A 19,205-nucleotide genomic window follows, 5' to 3' on the forward strand; every position below is an offset into this window, starting at 1 on the left:
AACTGCAGGTGGGAGCAGTTCTATGGCCTTGGTGCTGTGAGTGAGTGAGTGCTCATGTGCCTCGGAGAGGTGCCAGGGAGCTGGGAGATGCGTTAGAAGAACTGGGGGCACCCTTGGGAGCCAAGGTCCCCTAGTTCCTCTCCTTCATCAGGGCAAGGTAAAGCAGAGGGTCCTGATGCCTTCACTCTTTCGGTAGATGAGAGCAAGGGACATACTGTTGGGAAAGGGTGCTCTGGAACAGAATCAGTCTCTGTAGTGCTCACCGTGTGCCATCAAGCTTTGTTTCTCTTCTTGCTGAGAAGAGCTTGTAGCTGTCAGCAGAAGAGCAGGCAAAGCTCAGGGGTTTATCTGCAAGGCTTCCTTAGAGAAGGAAAGAAATGCAGCTGTGTAGTATACATTTAGAAACCAGGACAGTTAAAAGTGAATCACTTCAAAAGAGTTCTTGACATTGTTTCTAAATCCAAGGAAAGCAAAACAAATTTTCAGATGTCCACATTCCTCTTAGATGTTGAAATGAAAGAGCTAACTTGGAGCAAAACCCAGCTGAAAGCGGCTGCTCTTCAGGTACAGAAGAGAAACCTCTCTCTCTCTCTTTGAGGAAAAGCTTGGTTTTCCAGGCACGTGTGGCCAGTGCTGTCCTATTCATAGACCATTGTGGAACCTTCTGGAAGCAGCTCCTCCAGACAGTGTCATTTCCAGGCTAAGGAGGCCAGAAAGAGCTTTTTCTCAGCGCTGGAGCACGGAAGCTCGCAGAGCAATGTTTCCTGGGGGTGAGCTCTCTGCCTGCTGGAGGTGTTGCAATGCCTGTTGTGTGGAAAAGAAACCCTTCGTAGACAGAGGGATTTCCTGAAGTCTGTCACCCTGCCCTGTCCATTTTGACTTTTTTTTCCAGGCATTTCCTTTAGTTAAAAGTGAGACTAGATTTACATGGTAGCATTGTGCTGGTCAGAACGGATAACTTCCCCAAAACTGCTATTTTTGGGGTATTTTTAGAGGGATGGGGTAGACTTGAAGAAGAATAGAAAAAGAATGTATAGATATATAAAGAAATGAAGGTGGCATTTCCATACCCCCAATGTTAATTACTTCAATAGTTTTTTTTGGTATTTTATGGAGAATTTCAGCATATATTGCACTCTGTACTTTGTAGGTCACCTGTTAGAGATGACATTTTGGGATACCCTTTATGTACACATTGGCCAATTGTTGTGCAAAAAGTATGGTTAAAAAAAAGTATATATATTTTTGCTTTGAAATGTTAAATTAGTCTATTGTTTCCATGATACTTCTGTGATTTATTTTGTTTATATTTTGGTGCATATCTACAGTCTAAAAAAAATAATTAAAAATCATAGTGATGAAAGATAAACAGTGTATGATGAAATATGGTCAGATTTAAGGGTAAGATGGCACATGGTTGGAGTTTCCTGAAGAGCCTGAAAATACCACCACCTTGCATCATGTTACATTCATTCTGTAAATACCTGAAGGCAAATATTTTGCTGGCTCAAGCAGGAGAGAGATACTCTCTGTGTTGTCCCTCATCTCCATCATAGCTGGAATCTCATGCTGCTGTGATTTTTGTAGCTATGAGGCACTGCTGTAAAGTACTGGCTGCCTTCGTGAGGCACAGCCGGCGGGATGCTTGTGGGGAGCTCGGGCAGGGTGCTCCATTAGCGCTGCCTGGGGTTTGTGTGATGGCCTCCTCGCCATGGGAAAGTGGAGAGTGGTGGCTGGACTGGAGGGACAGGGGAAAACTAATGGAAACAGGGTGGAAGGTGGCGGGCTGGTGAGAGAGAGGTTTGTAGGTTTGTTCGGCTAGTCACAAAGTGGGGAAGGTGTTTGTGGCTGCTGAGGAAGGGCTGGTAGGGTGGCTCTTGATTTGCAGGAAAACATCTGAAAAGCATGTTTGAAGACTTCCAGTAACTGCGTTTGGCAGGCAAAACTTGTGCGAAGAGGCAGGCTGGGGGGGCTGGGAGGTGGGGTTTCGGTTTGAGTGGTTCCTGTAGGCTTCCTGCGTAAACACCACCCGGCCTCGGCCTGCCTCCAGCTGCGTGTCCAAGTGGGGATAGCATTTCTGCTCCCTCAAGAGTGCTGACAATGGAAATGAGTTAAACCCTTCGTGAACAACGTCAAGACAGCGGCCACACCAGAACAAACTGAAATAGCTAAGCTCCACCTTTGTCCCCAAAAAGGTTCAGATGAAGTGATTGTGTGCACTGAGCAAGCTGAGCAGAGGTGCGCAGGAAGCAGGAGCTGCTGCCATCCCACTGTGTACACTGCACGTGGTAAAACGGGGTAGTTCAGTGTCCAGTTCTTCTCATTATATCTGATTTTTACGATTGTTGGAGAAGCCCAAGAGGCAAACGGATGTGCCGGTGCACTTGCACATGTGATACTACAACATACATGTCAGTAGAGAATGTTGCTGAGCTGTAGCATAGCCACAGGCTTCCTATTGCTGCTTGTTTGCATCCCCTCCTCTCCGGAGCTGTACTCGCTTGCTGCAGTGGGTGTGAAGTCGAGCGTAGCTGCTCCTGGCAGCCTCCAGCTGCGCGCTTTTGTGTGTCAGCTCTCACCGAGCTCTGATCACGATTTAGGACTTGTGTAATAGAAATTATGAGAGTTGAGGCCATTCATCTACTTTGGCCGTGGGCAGAGAACAAAAAGGGTATTTGTACAGTGAAATGGCACTGAACGTTCTACATCACTGTTTTATTTTATGTTTACAGAGCTGAGGGCACAAAAATAACATAAATGAGAACACTATCGTACGTTAGCACGCTTCTAACTCCATTTAGCCTTCTTTGTAAATATTTTTGTGGTTCATCTATGTTTTGAAGAAAGGAGGGAAAATTCTCTTGCCTCTCTACCCTTGTTTGAGGAAGGGGACAGGCAGTACTCTGTGGTTGGCTGTAGTGTATTGCTGTGGATGGATGAATAGCTCTGCATTTTGCTTGTCACCTGACAAGCTGGTTTATATTTAGATTAGGAGAGAAAGCGTGCGATTCTGAAAGCTGTGTTTTCACTTGTGCAAAGACCAGACCTTTGTGTGTGCTGAGTTATCAGACTGAGGTTTTAATTGTTTGCTCTTGTTTTTCCTGTGACTTGCTAGAGTTATAGTCCCGCTATGTCAAACATGCATTCCTTGAAAGCAAGGCACCCAAAGGAGAGGTCTTTTGAAATCTGAGGAGACTTCCTCAGTGCCGGCCAACACAGCAGTTCTCTTTGGAGGAAGAGGAGGTTTGGAATATCTCATCCCTTTGGTGTTTTTCATCTAGGTCTCGACTGAACGCTGTGCCATGACTCTGGGTAGGGCATTTGCTTGTGGGTGGCAAATGCCATCCATATTTGAAACACTGTCTGTAAAGCTGTGGTTTTGTTTTCATCTGAACTATTGCTCTTGAGAATAGTGTGGAAAGCTCAAGCTGGTACACGAGGGAACATGACTATCCACTTTTACCTTTTCAGCACCCTGAGCAATTAAACACAAAAGCCTTTGTTCCCTGGTGACTTCATTCTTAAGAGGCCTTTTTAATTTTAGTCCTTAGTTTCGGGAACAAATAATGGGAATTTGTCATTGACAAGAAGGCTGCATCTCTCAAATGTCATGTGAAGGATCCACTCCATAATTCATGGGCTGGGAGCGTGGGTGTCAAAGGAGGGTGCATAATAGAAATAAGAGATTTCAGTTCAATGAAACTATTGGCCTTTAAGGCAGCTTTTCTTGCCTTCCTGATATTTTCTTGACCCAGATAGCCATGCTTTTTGCTAACTCATCCAGATATTTTTAGATTTTCTTAAGTAAGAGGGTGGTGGGTTATTGGTTATTTCTGTACAGCTTATTCCCCATCCCATGTGGATGGGGACTTGCATAGTAATACCAGAGCAGTGCTGATTGATTTATCCTCTTTCTGTCACTGCTGCACCTGTAAGCCATGAATTCATGTATGTAGAAGTACTGCTGTTTCTTATCAGTCTTCCTCTTTCCATGATTGTGTGAATTTTACTTGTGTGATGAGATGCGTATTGCTGTTGGTGTGCTGAGAAAGGGACCTTCTCCCTCTTGTGCTGGAGGACGTGAATAAGAGCAAATCTGATGTGGGCTGCTGGGGGTCAGAATGCAAATAATGGACTGTTGGCTTCCTAGCTGCTGGAAGATTGTGGCAGACTCAGACCTACCCAAGGGGACTGCTGGGTCTGCCAGATCTCCACAGGCTGGAGGGGTCATCTCCTCGCGGTCAGCCACTGCCACCCAGTTCTGTCTGTGCTCCTGTCCTTGGCAGAGAATAACTGTCTGACTCTGTCTGAAGTGAATGGAGGAGCACTCTCATGATTTTCTTCTTGCAGTCAAGCTGAAGGTGTTACGAGCTCTGACAGACCTGTGCTAATAGCTGAGCAGCAGCAACAAAGTTATCATCAGTGATTGCCCAGTGAAACTAACCTCCAGCAGCGGAGGTGCAGCCTTTATTTCAGCATTTCTTCTTCTAGCGTTTCTTTCTTGTAAGGTGTTTGTGTGCAGATGCAGGAGGCTCCTCTGTGCTGTCAGTGGTCAAACCCCATCTGTCTGGGAGCCACGTGGGGCACGCTGATATCTAGTGCTGGGGCTAAGTTCTGCTTCAGCAGCCATTGCCTGTGCTTGAGGAAGGAGTAAGCGAATATGTGTTAGTTGTGGAGTAATCTGTTTTCAGTGGAACTTCCTAGTATGGCTTACAAAAGCTGTGAGATTTAAAAATAAATAAACTTAAAAAAAAAAAGGAACTCACTGACACAGAGCGGGAGCTTTTGGTGAAACTGTGTCCGCATGTACGTCTGCAGGAAGTGAGTCATATTCTTACAAAATCATCAGCTGAAGAATTTGTGACTTTTGTGACAATTCCCATTTTGGGTTAAGTCAGATCTCTTCCTCCCTCTAGGTTTTTCTCAGGCATCAGGAATGTCTTCTGAGCCCACTTCGTCTGCTTCGCAGCAGTCCCCCACCTCTCCATCCTCACCCAGCTCTCTCCATCTGCCTGAAAACCGCAGGGCGAGAGATCGCTCCCCATCGCCCATGAGAGGGTACCTCATCCCCAGTCCGCTGCCCACCCGACGGACCAGGACATTTTCAGCGTGAGTACTGGGAAACCTGCATTTTATAGGCACAACCAAACGATTGCCTTTGGGAAGACTGATCCGTCCCCTGCCGCGGTGAAAGGAGTCGGGGGGGCGGTTATATCTGGAAGATGCTTTGGTATTTTACTGTTATCTTGTCTCAAATAAATTCTGATGCCACTAGACTTTCAGTCCAAATTTCAGTCCTAGACTTCAGTCCAAGCTGTAGTTTTTCAATGCTCTGTTTGCCTAGATGTTCAAAGTCTTTTCCACTCTTTAAGACCAGAGCTGTACAGGTAGGGGAAAGTTCAAGACTGTTTCAAGACAGTTTTTTGTCTGAAGCTTTGCTTCACTTCAGACATTGGGTTGTGGCTGTCAGGACCAGTTTCTGTGGTGTTTCTTCATCGGCTCCACCTCCTCCTTTGGCACGACCTCTCTTCCCACCACGTCTGAAGCACTGGACCAGACCTCACTGGAGATATTAGTTACTTCAGTCCTGACAACCTGTGCTACTGTCAGCCAGTTACATTTTAGGGATAGTCCATGACCCTGTCACTTTTCAGAGGGCTTGTTTCCTTGTCCTATTCAGCTTTCATATCCATTTTAAGATTGCTCAAATAAATCTGTGGCCAATCCGCTGCATTTCAGCCACAGTCTTGCAATACTTCTGTGTAAGGGAGGTCTGGCAATGCCAAGTGAAACACTGTGGAAGTAAGATCTCAAACCCACAGCTAGTCTGTTTTGTGCTGCTTAATCCAGTTGGCATGCTTTTTCCTCTTTGCTTCTTGCAGCGTTACCCATCTCTCCTCTTCAAGAGTTATTCATGTGGATTGAAATAGCATCAATGTCAATGATGCTTCATGTTATTACTTCTGTATTCAAAATGAGGTGAAAAAGAACAGCAGCAGCAGAAGAAAAATTTATATGTTGTTGGTTCCAAAAGCCTTCAAATGCCCTAAAGTTTGTAATGGAAGTAGATTGCTAAAAGGAACATAATTGACTTGCTAATTGGGATTGACCTTGAAAAGCAATTCCAAGCTAGCTTGCCTCAGTGCTGTGTTAATAATGAACTCTTTGTAATTCTTCTCAGCTGTTAATCCTAGTCTGGTTCGTAGAAAACTAAAGAATTTGTTATTTGGCTTCCATGGTTCTTTAATCGTTAATTAGTGTAGGAATCTTGCTGTATTTGTTTGCCCTGTAAATCAAAATAGCTCTAAATTTTTTTTTTTTTTTTTTTTTAGCGGCCTCTTTAAACAAGAGGAGCTCTAGGTGAGCTCTTGTCCCACAGCTGTATGGAAAAGATGAATCTGACAGGCAGTGGCTTATTATTCATTGGGATTATTTAATTTTGGTTCATTGCAAGTGTGGAGCCTTATCCCCCACAGTGCTTTATCTCCTTGAAAGATGCAGTTGAACTTCAGTGGCTTATTTAGGGCAGTGAGTGCTTTTCTGTGTAACAAGCACTTGCGGGGTTAGGTGCATCGACAGCTTTATAGAGCTGGAAATGAAGTGATTTAATGAAGATTTCTTCTTTCTTTAACACTTTCAACTGTATTTCCTTAGTGTTAGTTTGACTCAAGGAGCAGAGCTGTTCCCATGTTTTTTAGCAATTTTATTTAGGCTTCAGTAAACTTTAAATATTTGGGAAAGTGATGTCAAAATTGCCAAGATGCATGTAACCTAATGGCAACACAATCACTTACTGAGTTTGAAGAATAGCACCAAAATCCTATTCTGATACGGAAGTAACCTGCAGCATAGTCGTGGCATGAGAAGATCCTGATCTAGTAACTCCTCTGTGTAAACCCCGTAAAATGTCTAAAACAGTTGGCTTCATTAATGAAAGTATCTGAGTGAGTTTGGATCCCTGGAGATTCAACTCAGTGTATTTGTCACACAATTTTCAGGATGGGCCATAGTTCATGCAAGTCGTTTTTCTTGATGGCAGCAAGTCACCCTGGAGGTTTGTCTTCAAATCTGTCTCGTTTTAAAATAAAGGTCCCGTGACAGTGAAGAAGGAGATCGCTCTTGAGTCTTGGTATTATGCATACCAGTTAGGCTTCGTGGCCTGCTGGAGTTATTTGAAGGTGAAATATTGACTTCACTGGATCCTAGTCTGGCAGGATGATGATAGGCATGGATGCAGAAAGGGTGTGTGTATATGTATATACGTACATGTGGACACATTTATACATGTGGACAAGTTTATACATGTCTTTATGCACTGCATTCTCTCAATACTACCTGCACTGTACTATTAAATTTGTGAAAGCGCATACAAGACCTAAGTGCGCCTTGGTACTCTCGAACTCATGAAAGGTATAAGATGCTTATTTAGTATAGTGTCCAAAAGAACATTTGGCAGGGTGATACAGCAGATGGATTCAAGATGGCAACTGATGGATTATAATGGTAGCAAATATCTTCATCGTATTTATCTCCCTTAAAAAAGGCTACAGGCAAAACATGTGCAGTGTATGAAACTGAGTATTAAGCAGTTGTGCCGGAGGAGTATACTCGCTGGGAGTAAGTATTTGGACCCTTGTGCCCATTTGCTTAGTGTGTTCTGGCTGGCACACCTGGAAGCTGTCGCATCCATGCTCAGCAATGAACCGCTCTTACTGTGCTTTCTTTTGCAGAACTGTGAGAGCATCGGAGGGTCCCATCTACAAAGGCGTCTGTAAATGCTTCTGTCGCTCCAAAGGCCATGGCTTCATTACCCCTGCAGATGGAGGGCCTGACATCTTTGTACACATCTCTGAGTAAGTCCTCTGGGTGGCTGAGGAATGCTGGAGCTTTGGTTTGCCTTAATTACTGGATGCTTTTGACGTTTCAGATGCAAGAATGGCTTATAATCTGTCACCTTTACCTAAGCAAAGAGGTGTTAAGCAGATGTTGCTGGCAGCAATAGATTATGCTGTTCTTTTCCTGTATTGCTGTAAATCTGTTGAGTTAAAAACTAGAAGATGATCCTGTCAGATCTCTTAGGATAAGCTATGCAGTTTCATCCAGACACAGAAACTCGCATTTACCTGAAAAGCAAATCATCTATGCAGTATCCAGTTTTAATTTAATGATTTGTAACACTGAAAATGCACTACTTTTACTTTGCACTGCTTGTACCATTATTAAACTAAAGGTTAATGACCTTTACCGCTAAGTCATACTTTATTACTTCCTTGAATTTATCTAGCTTTAGTTTCAAACAGTTTATAGCTAAAGCTTTCTCTCTTAAGGAGTTCATTAGTAACTCCTCTTTTTTGTGTTGACCACCCTGAGAACCATCACCTCTGAATCTACTTTTTGATAAACTAAACAGATGAAGCTTTTCAGGTCCTTCACTGAGATTTTTTTCTGCAGTCTGAAACAATCTTTCCAGTCTCTTTTGTAAGTGTGCTGTAGAATTTAAATGTAATTTTAAAACAATACACTATGCACATACTTTCAGTATATTGAGATAGAATCTCCTCTGGACTCCTGTTCTTTTTCGCTTTCTGTATGTGCCATAATCACATTAGCCCTCTCATCCCTGGTCTTTTGCTGAGTTGTTTATCTGCCGTAACCTCAGCATCCTTTGCGGTGTCAAGAGTTTGGTGCAGTCTCAGATAGAGTCTGGCATCCCCGACAGCAGTGTTTGCATTCCTTGTTCATAGAGGTAAGACTTCATACTGGGTTGCACTGCAGCGCACCTTACTTGAATAGGCCCTGCCAGTCAAGGGATCCAGATCATGCTCCATCACTACACTGTTATTTATTGCTTGGTTAATCTGCAAGGTTTAATAGACAATTTTGTATTTGTTTCTAGATTGAAATGCATTGGGGCTGAAACTGATCTCTGAGGGCATGTGTTAAGATTGCCCAATGTTTATTCTACAATAACCTCTTTTAGATCCATCACCAGTTTTTAGTCTAGGTATTGTTTACAGTGTTGAAGCTGTATAATCTTTATTTGTTGTTCAGAGTGGTTATCCAGTGATAAGTCAACAAAAGCCTTACCAAAGTTATTCACGTTGCCCCAGCTATCTCTCCTGCCTGTGTGTGTAGCATTTGTCCTTGGAGGAGGAGCACACTGGCCGCCTTCCAGTTTTATGAAATGTTACTGCATGATGGGCCTTGGCAAGCCAAAGCTTTTTAGGACTCGTGGGTGCAAATGGGCTGAGTGGTCTGTGTTCAACCCAAGGAAATGTTATTTAGTATCTTGTTTTTCTTTCATCTAATACAAAAGCACTATTTTTCCTTATTTCCTTAATAACTTAAAAATAACATTTCTTGTATCACAATTTAAAAATTTTATTGTGATCATCTAGTCTGACCTATACAGTTAATGATTAGCAAGGGTTTAGTTAAAACAGCCCTTCCACAGAAACATGAATTCTCAGCCCTCTAATGAATGCTTTTTAAAGAACTGTCTATTTTCAGTCCTGTTTTTTTCCTCTACATTTTCTCTTCCAATTAGTTTAGTAAAATTTTCTTCAGTTAGTGAAATTAACCCTTTTAAAGTCCTAGAGATAACTTTTTGATTGGGGCTGCCCTTTGTTTGTCTATGCAAATTAGGTACTAATCTTTTAGGCGTTCCCCAATTCCTATCCTATGGCCCCACACATCTTTCTCCCTGCGCCCAAACCCCAGTACTTGATTCTGGTTACACTAACTGCTCCTACCCTCTGTTCCCCTCCACTCAGCTCTAATTCTTAGGAACTCCAGTAATGTTTTTCTGTTTCACTGTTTAAGACTCTCATATGTCTCCTCTATTAAAATCCTTTATGACATTCTGAAAAACACTTTTTGTCTGCTGTGATTTTGGTGGTCTGTGTGAGAGGCCCTGTCTCACAGGAGTGCCCTTTCGTGGGCTGTGCAAGTTGGCGTATCAATCCCGTATGCTTTCAAAATGCTTTGACTGTGAGCCATCAATAAGCTATATTTGAGTAACTGTGCCCTGAATGCGGCGTGCCACCTCCCCTTTCTTCCACCCACTGTCCTAAAAACAGTATTGAACGAGTTGCCAAGGTTGTAAAAGTTCATGGGCAACTACGCTTCTTGGTGTATTTTCAGCATGTTTATTTTGCTGACGCGTGTCCAGGTCTCTGCCTGCTCTCGCCCTCACCCAGCTGTGCCCTCAGACCGCCCTGCAAGGAAAGCGGGAGCAGGTGAAGGACGAGAGGGGGAGAGCCGCTGCGTGGGCAGGGGGTGAGGGGATCTGGCCCACTCGGGTACAACTTTCAGCCTGGGCTCTGGCTTCCCAGCTCTCAACTTCGTGCCCTACCTGCTGGGCGAGGCTGCTTCTCTTCATTTTTGGTTACTTCATTTCAGTCTGATGCTCACACGGACGGGGAGCTGTCTGTGTAGGCCACGCCACAGTACGCTGAGCCTTTCTCCAGTAAGGCAGCTCTCTGGAGTTTACTGTGGATGAGAAGGTTGGAGGGGACCTCCGCTACCCCATCCTCTGATGGAAGGTGCCTCTGCCTTTCTGACAGATGCTTTACCCAACACACTCTTTAACAATTTGAGTGCTGGGGATTCACTGCCTCCCTGGGCAACCTCTTCCTGTAATTAACAGACCTGGCTCTAATTGTTTATGATATTTAACTGACATCTCCCTTGCTTTCTATATGGCCCTTCACTCCTTCCATCTCCACAGCAGGTAAATGACCCCTTTCCTCTTTAAGCCTATCATTTATATGTTCAAAGACTGTTTTCCTTGCTCTTTCAGAAACATTTTAGCAAGGTTAGTTCATATGAATGCTGTAGGACTGAAGGATGTGCTTTATGCGACTTTTCCAGGGTCAATTCTGCTCCTTTAAAGCCAACAGGATCTCTTTTTCTATTGAACCAGGACTGGGACACTGTTTTAAATGTTTCTTTTGTAGGTACTGTCTCAGAACTTAAATTCAAAAATAGCTGGTGTTTCTGCCTCAACCTGTTAGTAAAAAGTGCTATTATTGAAGTACTGAAGGTTTCAGCACATTGTGTTCTTTAATTACTCTGAGTGTATTTGAATTATTGGAACTCCAACTTTTAGTGCCGGAGGGTGATGGTATCACTGTCTTAATTCTGATGCAAGGCAGCACTGGAAAGACGAATTAATAATGCCTTTCATTTCAGTTTATTTCACAGTGAATTAGAAACATTGCTCTTTATTAATAGAGCATTGCTTACTGCAGCAGCATTCTGTAACCATCACTGTGGCTCGGGGGACTCCAATGACTCTGGTTTGCGTAGTGCGAGTTTTGAGATTGCTGTGTGTTTACCACGCCATTCTTTTCAGTTAAACCTGAATGTGAGAGAGACATCAATCTGTTCACTGTCTCAGTGCAGTGTAGGCACCTACTTCTGAATCGATTCTGCCTGAAAGCTAGGATTTCAGGAATGTGGATAAAATGGTATGTGTTTGGGTTCGGCAAGATAGACTGTTTCCCTGTGTTCATCACTAAGCTATGATGATTAGGGAAGGTTTTGAGCATTGGGACCAGCTGCCTGTCTTGCAGATTAAGATGATTTTAAACATAAAAATTTAATTTGGGGAATTAAATTTTTTCTTCCCTAAGCTTTGGGGAGCTGTAAGGTTACACTTCAACGAATATGTCTTCCATAAAATGGGATGCCTGTTTCCCATAGCTTTCCATTTATTTTTGTAAGATAATAACACTTAGCATGGCGTTTCCATTTCCATAAGTGAGCGTTAGCCTAAAAATAAGGTCAAATATATGTTGCATTCCAAAGCTTATTCACTTGGCATATGCAAAATTTTAAATTTCAGTATCTGTGTGAAAGTTTAAGGTGAATGTGGGCATATGGACATGTTTTATAAGTGGAACCTGAGTTACGGTGAAGTTGGACTTGTCAGGTGTGGATAAATATAAAGTACGAGAAACACCAGTTCGAAATGCAGATTTTAAAGGGGTTTTTTTTGTCTGTGTGGCTTTGACTGTTTTAACGAGTAGTTCTGAAGATTCCGGAGAAAATTTGGTTTGACTTTTGATAACACTTGTGTGGAGCCAGTTCTCCTTTTTAACTGATTAGGTAAAAACGCACAAAACTGTACAATTGGCCAGGGCAGCCTGGAGTTCTCTGGAAATGCCGACACTGGTAAGTGGTAGCGTCTCCTTTTAAGCTGTCCTCCTGTGGCAGGTAGAGGTGTGGTGGCAGCTCTGGTATCAGTCACCGCAGGTGGCGGCAGCTTCCTGGTAATGCTTATGGCACCTTCTTGGGTCGGTCTGCAGGCACAGTGTCTGCAGCTGAAACCCCGTACCACAACCACAACACTGTTGCCGCTTGAGATGGACAGGTTAGAGCCAGCTCATACACACCGACCGGAGCGTCCGTTCCTGCCTGCAGATGTGTGTCCGGGCGCAGTGGGAAGGCCTTCACGCCCCTGCCACCCAGCCAAAGGCACCAACCACAGGGTCCCTGCTGCTTTCCGCAATGTACGCACAGCGAGTCCTGCGTCCTTGTGTCTATTGGAAACACTTCTTGAGTGGGTATAAGCAATTGTACTAGGAAAATGTAACGGCTTGTTGAATGTGGTGGGATTTTGTTTTTCTCAATTTTAATACTTTGCCCTTCTCCAGAACAGAAAACACAATGTGCTTGCTAGTAGTGAGTGTAGAACCCTGGTTGGCAAGCGTGGGGATGGAGGAGTTGCTGAGATGTTAATTCCAGATAATGTCTCTGGAAAGCTGGAAGCAAAGGCAAATTCATTTGCTTGAAGTGAAGTTTTTAAAAAGCCTTTAATTGTATTTTTACTAGTGACATGTACTGTTAATGCTTTCGTTTCCACCAGCCTGTACCATGATCCACTGTCACTAAATTGATGGTGTTATTGTACCATCAGTGCTGAGAACTGTATGCTCCTTGATATCTTACCTCCTCTGCTGCTGTTCCATAGCAGGATAGGTCAGCTCTCACAAGCCGGTTTGGTTGTTGCTGAAATGTAATGGCTCTGGTGGCTTCCGTTTCACTGTCTTGCTGCTCTTCCTGTAGATGTGGCAGACGGGGAATCCCTGCAGTGCTGGCTGCTGAGGTGCCCCTTGTGCTGGGGGTGGCTGCCTGTGCAGATCATCCCTGCTCGCCTTCCAAAGGGGGGTCCTGAGGGCACGGACCAGGGGGATGGGGCAAGGTGGGGTGTGGGTGCCTATAGCAGTAGATCAAGTGATGTGCTTTAGAGCACTGCATAAGAATCCCACTCTTCTGCTTTCCCCGGGTATTTGGGAGCAGGCACATGAGGGATACTAGTTTACTCTCTGGGCTTTTGCATTTGATTGGGATTTGGCCTGAAGCCTGTGTAGCTGCAAGGGCAAGGCAAGGAGGTAGTTCACCAGAGAGCAGTGACGAATGAATGACCACTCTTCCTTTTTTTGAAGATTTTATTCTGCAAAAGCAGCTGATTTAATGGAACAGAAGAAACATGTGCAGTGCTTGTGGGTTTTCTGCAGTTTGCTAGTACTTGGCTCTGAAGGGGAAAATGCTGCATTGCAGAGGGGCCTCCAGGCTGTCCTTCAGGCTGGATTCCTGACCCCATGCTTAATGATGGCTTTGGAGAATTGATGTTATACTTCCCTCGGGATGTTGACACACGCAGCACCCTTGGGTCCCTGGAGAGATCCTGAGTTTGCTTGTGCGTTGTGTTGTGATCTCAGGAGATTTACGCTTACAGTGCCTGTAACTCATGAGTACTGAACAGAACAGAAGTGGTCTCTCAGTGGGCTCCCAGGTGCAGATACAGTCCCACTCTACTGTTGCATCTCAGTTTCTGGCTATGCTGGAGGTGTACTGTCAAGCCACATCTTCCTGCAGGGAGGAACCCAGCTGCGTCCCTGCTGCATTGAGGAGCTGGCTTTGAGCTTTTCATGTCCATGCAAGAGATCATCTTATCATCTTATCATGCTCCTTTCTTCCCTCTGATTTTCTGCCAGATCACTGCTTAATGCAAAGCATTAATGCCACATCTCTTCTTCTGGCTCTTCTGTGATGCTGTTCTTCTGGTGGAGTGTAACAATATATAGGTTGGAAATTATCTGATAATTACAAACAAACTGAGAGATGAATCTGAGCTGAGAGAACAAACTTTTCCAGACTCTCTGCCTTTTCTGTGAACTAGCAGCAAAACAGTTTCTGCTGGCTGCAGCTGACTTCTGGCAAGCCAAATCTGAGCTTTCTGATTTCCTTCAAAATACTTAAAGCACTTGATGACTTACTTGCTTTGGGCTGCACAACTTCCTTCCTGACTTACTCCCTTTCTGGTGCCTTGCTGCATCTGTCGAAGTGTCTGAAATAAGTAGATTATCTGGGGTGGGTAGGAAAACCAGCAGAATACCAGATCTTACTTGAGAGGGGTTTGGAAATTAAGAGAACATGGGTAGCCTCTTCCTAAGGGTTCCCCTTGGAACCCTTGGCTCTGAAATCTCACATGTTGCATTGGTACATGCAGGAGAAGCATCTTGCTGTGGTCGTGATTGTAGCAAAACCTTCCCAGAATCTCCACCTAGATGACATAAACTGTAATAGGTCAAAAACAAGACTTACACTCTACCTGCAAGCCAGGCAGTGGGCACTGAAGAAGACTCTGTCCACCTGAGCATGGAGGTTCTTTGTGATTAGTGAGCACAGAATGTAACTGCCCTTGGCTTTGGTTTCCAGATGCAAACAGAAGGTATTATTGTGACAGGATCAAAGTTGGATGCTTGCAGGAACAGATGTCTTCTGTACCTCTGACTGAGTCCATGTAGGCATTCTTGGAAAGCTCTGCCTCTTGTGTGACCAGTTTCTTCCTCATGATGCACCGTGTGCTGCCTGGTGTTGAACTAGCAGCTGAAAGTAGATACAGAGCCATAACTGTCCCTGAACGTGGATTCAAAAACCATCTCTGTAGGGAACTGGGCAAGAGGACAATGCATCCGCTGTACTGGGAGGGAAGTGCAACTTCTGCCCTAGACAAGGTAGCTCCTGGGAAGTTCTCTCTGCAGTGGTACAAAGCAGGGCAGTCCTGTAGCAGAGCGCTTGGATATTAACAGCTGGGATTCTTCAGTGGTTGGACCTCTTCCACACTTGTCTGTCCCAGTTCTGAGTATTACTGGTGGGTGAGAGGCAGCTCTGCTTCTGCTTTGCCTGACAGACGGCTTGATAAGGTCATCGCTGGCTTTGCTAATGAATGCTGGAGCTGTCAGCTTACCCCGGGACTGCATGGGAGGGCATTCAGGATTAGTAACTCATAATTGTTCATTACTCTGTCATGTCCTGCCGTTTAATAAAAATATGGGTTTCCTGGGAGGTGTGTTGAGGTGTTAAATGAGCTTTAAGAAGCCCACAAGATAATACAGCCCATTGATCCATGGGAAGCGGCTACGTGGTGTGATCCATGGCAGGCTTGTTGTCCAGCAAGGCTGTGAATTCACTGAAAACTCTTGTTCAAAAAATGTTTCCATGTGACTTAGTCTTCGTCCCAAGAGGTTTAACTAGAGCCCTGGCATATGAATAGCAGCTGTGAGAAGGAAGAACTAGAACATTCCTTATTTAGGTAATTTCCTAATAACCTCCCAGTTCCCTAAAAATAGTGCGGGATAAAATGCTCCACCGTACCAGACTGGCGCTGAGCTGGGAAATGGGAGTTGCTGGATAATCTAAAACTCACTCTATTGTGTCTCACTCTGACACTAATGTCAGGAAAGCGTTTCCTATTTTTAGCTTAATTTGTTGAAGTTTCTTGAAGTTCCTGAATACATAGATATCCATTATTTTGAGTAAAACATGCATACCAGTGAAAGTCTGCACCTTCCTCTAGATCAACATTTAATATATAGTTAGGGTAAAAGTAAAAAATACAGATCTAAAAATATTTAATCAATATATAACATCAAAAAAGTCCATGTTTAACTTCCTCTACCAAATTATCTAGGTAACTTATATTGTATATAGAGTATATATTGTATATAGGCTGAATCTGTTCCAAGATCTCTGTTTACTTTCTCTGATCATTTCCAGTTCATTTCCCTCCCAGCGTTTAGGGCAATTGCTTCCTGATGGAGGATCTTCCCGCAGCTTTGTGTAGGGCTATGCCTCTGGTGCCATACCATCTCACCACCTTTCAAGTGCCATTGTATTGTTCTTTCTTGACACCACCAGGAGTACTGCACAATCTGGATGTTGTTTGTTCACGCTTCTAGGAATCACGTAGGGATAACAATGCTGGAGTAAGTCTGTGTCTATGCCAGAAGCAGCCATTTGGTCGGCAAGCACTGTGCTGGGAACACTGTTCACAAACCGGTTTACTCAGGCTGCCAGTTAAGACCTTTGTCCTCTTGCTTTTTGTGTGCACTGGGAGCAATGAGTTAATAATCTCATGTTTGGTAGGAACCGAGAGTAATCAGAAAGCTGCAGAAAAGAAAAGAATATCTGATCTGCAGGAGAAAAGTTTGAAGGCCAAAAGCAAAAAATCAAACTTGAGCTGTTTGTGTGGCCACAACCTTTTTACACAGCTGTGCAAAGAACAGGCCTGGTCTTGATGAGTTGTCACCCTAACAAGCAAGGAAAGAAATAAGACAAACTAGGGGATGAGAAGAAGCCATGTTGGGTTTGAATGAGGTTTTATCACAAGCTTCAGTCTCTTGTAGTGTCAGTTTGGATAAGCAGAGAAACTAAGAAAGGGTCTGATGCTGTCAGCATAGTGCTCGGTCCTGTAAGAAGTGCTTTCTTGTGGAGAAAAGTGTACCTGTCTGGGTAATGCTTAGGGCTGTGCAGATTTTGGGGCTAATGTGATCTGTTTAGAAGAAGGATCAGGAGTAATTAACCTCATGATTCAAGCACAAGAAATTTGGGTCAGCAAATGTGGTTGGTTGTTTCGGTTTTTTGGTTGTTTTCTTTTTCCTGTGCAGTCCGGGGGCTGTAGACAGTACTCCAGCCAGTCATCTAACCAGTGCTGAGGGATGTAGTGGCTCTCGGTGATAGCTGAGAGTGAGTCCTGCAGTCTGGGCCAGTCCCTTTGCTTCTCCTCTCGCTGACCGCAGCCCATTGTACGTTGGTGTCGAGGTTTAACCCCAGCCGGCAGCTAAGCACCACGCAGCACTGCTGCTCACTATCCCCAGGTGGAAAGGGGGAGAGAATCAGAAGAGTAAAAGTGAGAAAACTCATGGGTTGAGATAAAGACAGTTTAGTATAGGTAGATCAAAAGCTGTGCACGCAAGCAAAGCAAAACATGGAGTTCATTCCCTGCTTCCCGTGGGCAGGCAGGTGTTCAGCCATCTCCAGGAAAGCAGGGCTCCATCACATGTAATGGTGACTTGGGAAGACAAAAACACTGTAACTCTGAATGTCCCCCCCCTTCCTTCTTCTTACCCCAGATTTATATACTGTCATACGCTTACCCCAGCTTCAGGTACTTTATATACTGTCATACAACATGGAATATCCCTTTGGTCCGTGGGGTCAGCTGTCCCAGCTGTGTCCCCTCCCAACGTCTTGTGCCCCCCAGCCTGCTCGCTGGCAGGGCGGTGTGAGGAGCAGAAAAGCCTTGACTGCTCAGCAACAACCGAAACCACCAGTGCGCTATCCACAGCGTTCTCATCCCAAACCCAAAACAGCCCCACACCAGCTGCCAGCAAGAAAGTCAACCCCATCCCAGCTGAAACCATGACAGTTAGGCATACTGTTTTGATGTGTGTACTGATTCACTTGTTCTTCATTTCTTGAAAAAACAGGACCACTTTGATTACCAGTACACCTACAAGCCCTTTCTTACCATCTTGGTATATATTCATATTTCAATTTTAAACCAAACTTACCCTAATGAAGCCACCATCATTTTATTATTCAAGCTGTGCTTCTTCCCCACTTGAATTTGAAGATTCAAGTGGTAACTAATTTATCTGTGTTTTCTAGGAGCTTAAAACACTGCCTTTATGTATTTGCATGTATGTATTGCACTTATTTATGTATGTGCTTCAGGAGATGGTGTGAATCCACTTTCCTTCTACATTAACCATACCTACTGATATCTTTTGCAGATTTCAAATGTTTGTTTCACTAACTGCATCTCATCCTGTTTTACAGGAGCTTTTAAAGAACGTCAGGTTCCTGTTCGTTAAAAAAAATGCTTTCAGCCAAACATGAGATCCCTTCCTGGGCAGGGCATCCGTTTCATTTGATGCCTGCCAAGTGGTGACTCTGAGCTCCCCACGCGCTGTGCGTGTTCATCCTCTGTGCAGGAATCAAAGGCAGTACCTGGGGCTGTGGAGTGGGCGGCTGTAATGCTCAAACAACAAGAAATCTAGAGCCTAGCTTGTCAGAGAAGGGGAACCTGAGCATGGGATCATGTAGGTATATTACATACCTCCAGCGCCATGTAACTGCTCTGTCTCTGCTCCCTGAAACACTGTCGCAGGTGGTCCCGGTGCTTGAGGCCACATGAAGAAACATGTTTCGTTACAACTTGTTCCAGTGGCTCAGCTGTACTTGAGTCAGTGTAGACTTTCCACTTCGGCTCACATTGTCTGTGTCCATTATGTCTGAGCTGGGAAGTGTTTCTGCTCACTGTGTGTTGCTAGTCCTGTGTTTCTTTGTACAGATCAAATGTCTGTGCTGTATTGCCTTCCACTGAAAGATGCGACCTTGCTCAGGTGGGACCGATATCCTGCATGGGTTGTGTTGTGAGTTACTGCTCATGGCAACGTGGTTTTAACTCAATAGCAACAATTTTTTTTGGCAACAAGGGATCATTCAAGAGATTCAAGTGGGAAAGATGATGTCATTTTTTACATGGCATTCCAGTTCTCACTTGTGTTTTTACCCTGTCTTGTGTCTCTTTTTGGGGCTTTATGTCCACTTGTCAGGCTCGGAGACAGTACAGGTAGCATCTTCTCATCCTTGCTTGAAATCCTCTGTTTCAAAGTCAGGGTAAGCTGCAGGGAATTGGGTAGCAAATTCCTTTTGTCAGTAAAAAAGGTAAACTAATGTCTGCCCACTAAAGGACAGTAAGTATTGGGTGTGCAACCCCTTCACACCTGAAGAAATCTTAGACCTGTTAGAAATGGGGTAGGTGTGCTGTGAATGAAGGCAATACCTGAAGAGGGACAGCCCCAGCAAGAGTCTGGGAGTGGGAGCTTGAACATAGTCTGTCTGTCCAG

The 19,205-nt window shown here is 44.3% G+C and overlaps 1 protein-coding gene across 3 annotated transcripts in view; it reads left to right on the plus strand.

Moving 5' to 3' along the window:
• The window catches only part of CARHSP1 (calcium regulated heat stable protein 1), a 54,749-nt gene that overhangs the window by 31,706 nt on the left and 3,838 nt on the right, over positions 1-19,205 (plus strand). For all 3 annotated transcript variants that reach the window (XM_054213115.1, XM_054213116.1, XM_054213117.1), the window contains 2 exons: positions 4,917-5,109; positions 7,731-7,853. In XM_054213115.1, coding sequence (XP_054069090.1) covers positions 4,917-5,109; positions 7,731-7,853 — 316 coding nt within the window. The remainder of the gene's footprint in view (positions 1-4,916; positions 5,110-7,730; positions 7,854-19,205) is intronic.

Source organism: Rissa tridactyla, chromosome 8 (assembly GCF_028500815.1).
Source record: "Rissa tridactyla isolate bRisTri1 chromosome 8, bRisTri1.patW.cur.20221130, whole genome shotgun sequence".
NCBI lineage: Eukaryota > Metazoa > Chordata > Aves > Charadriiformes > Laridae > Rissa > Rissa tridactyla.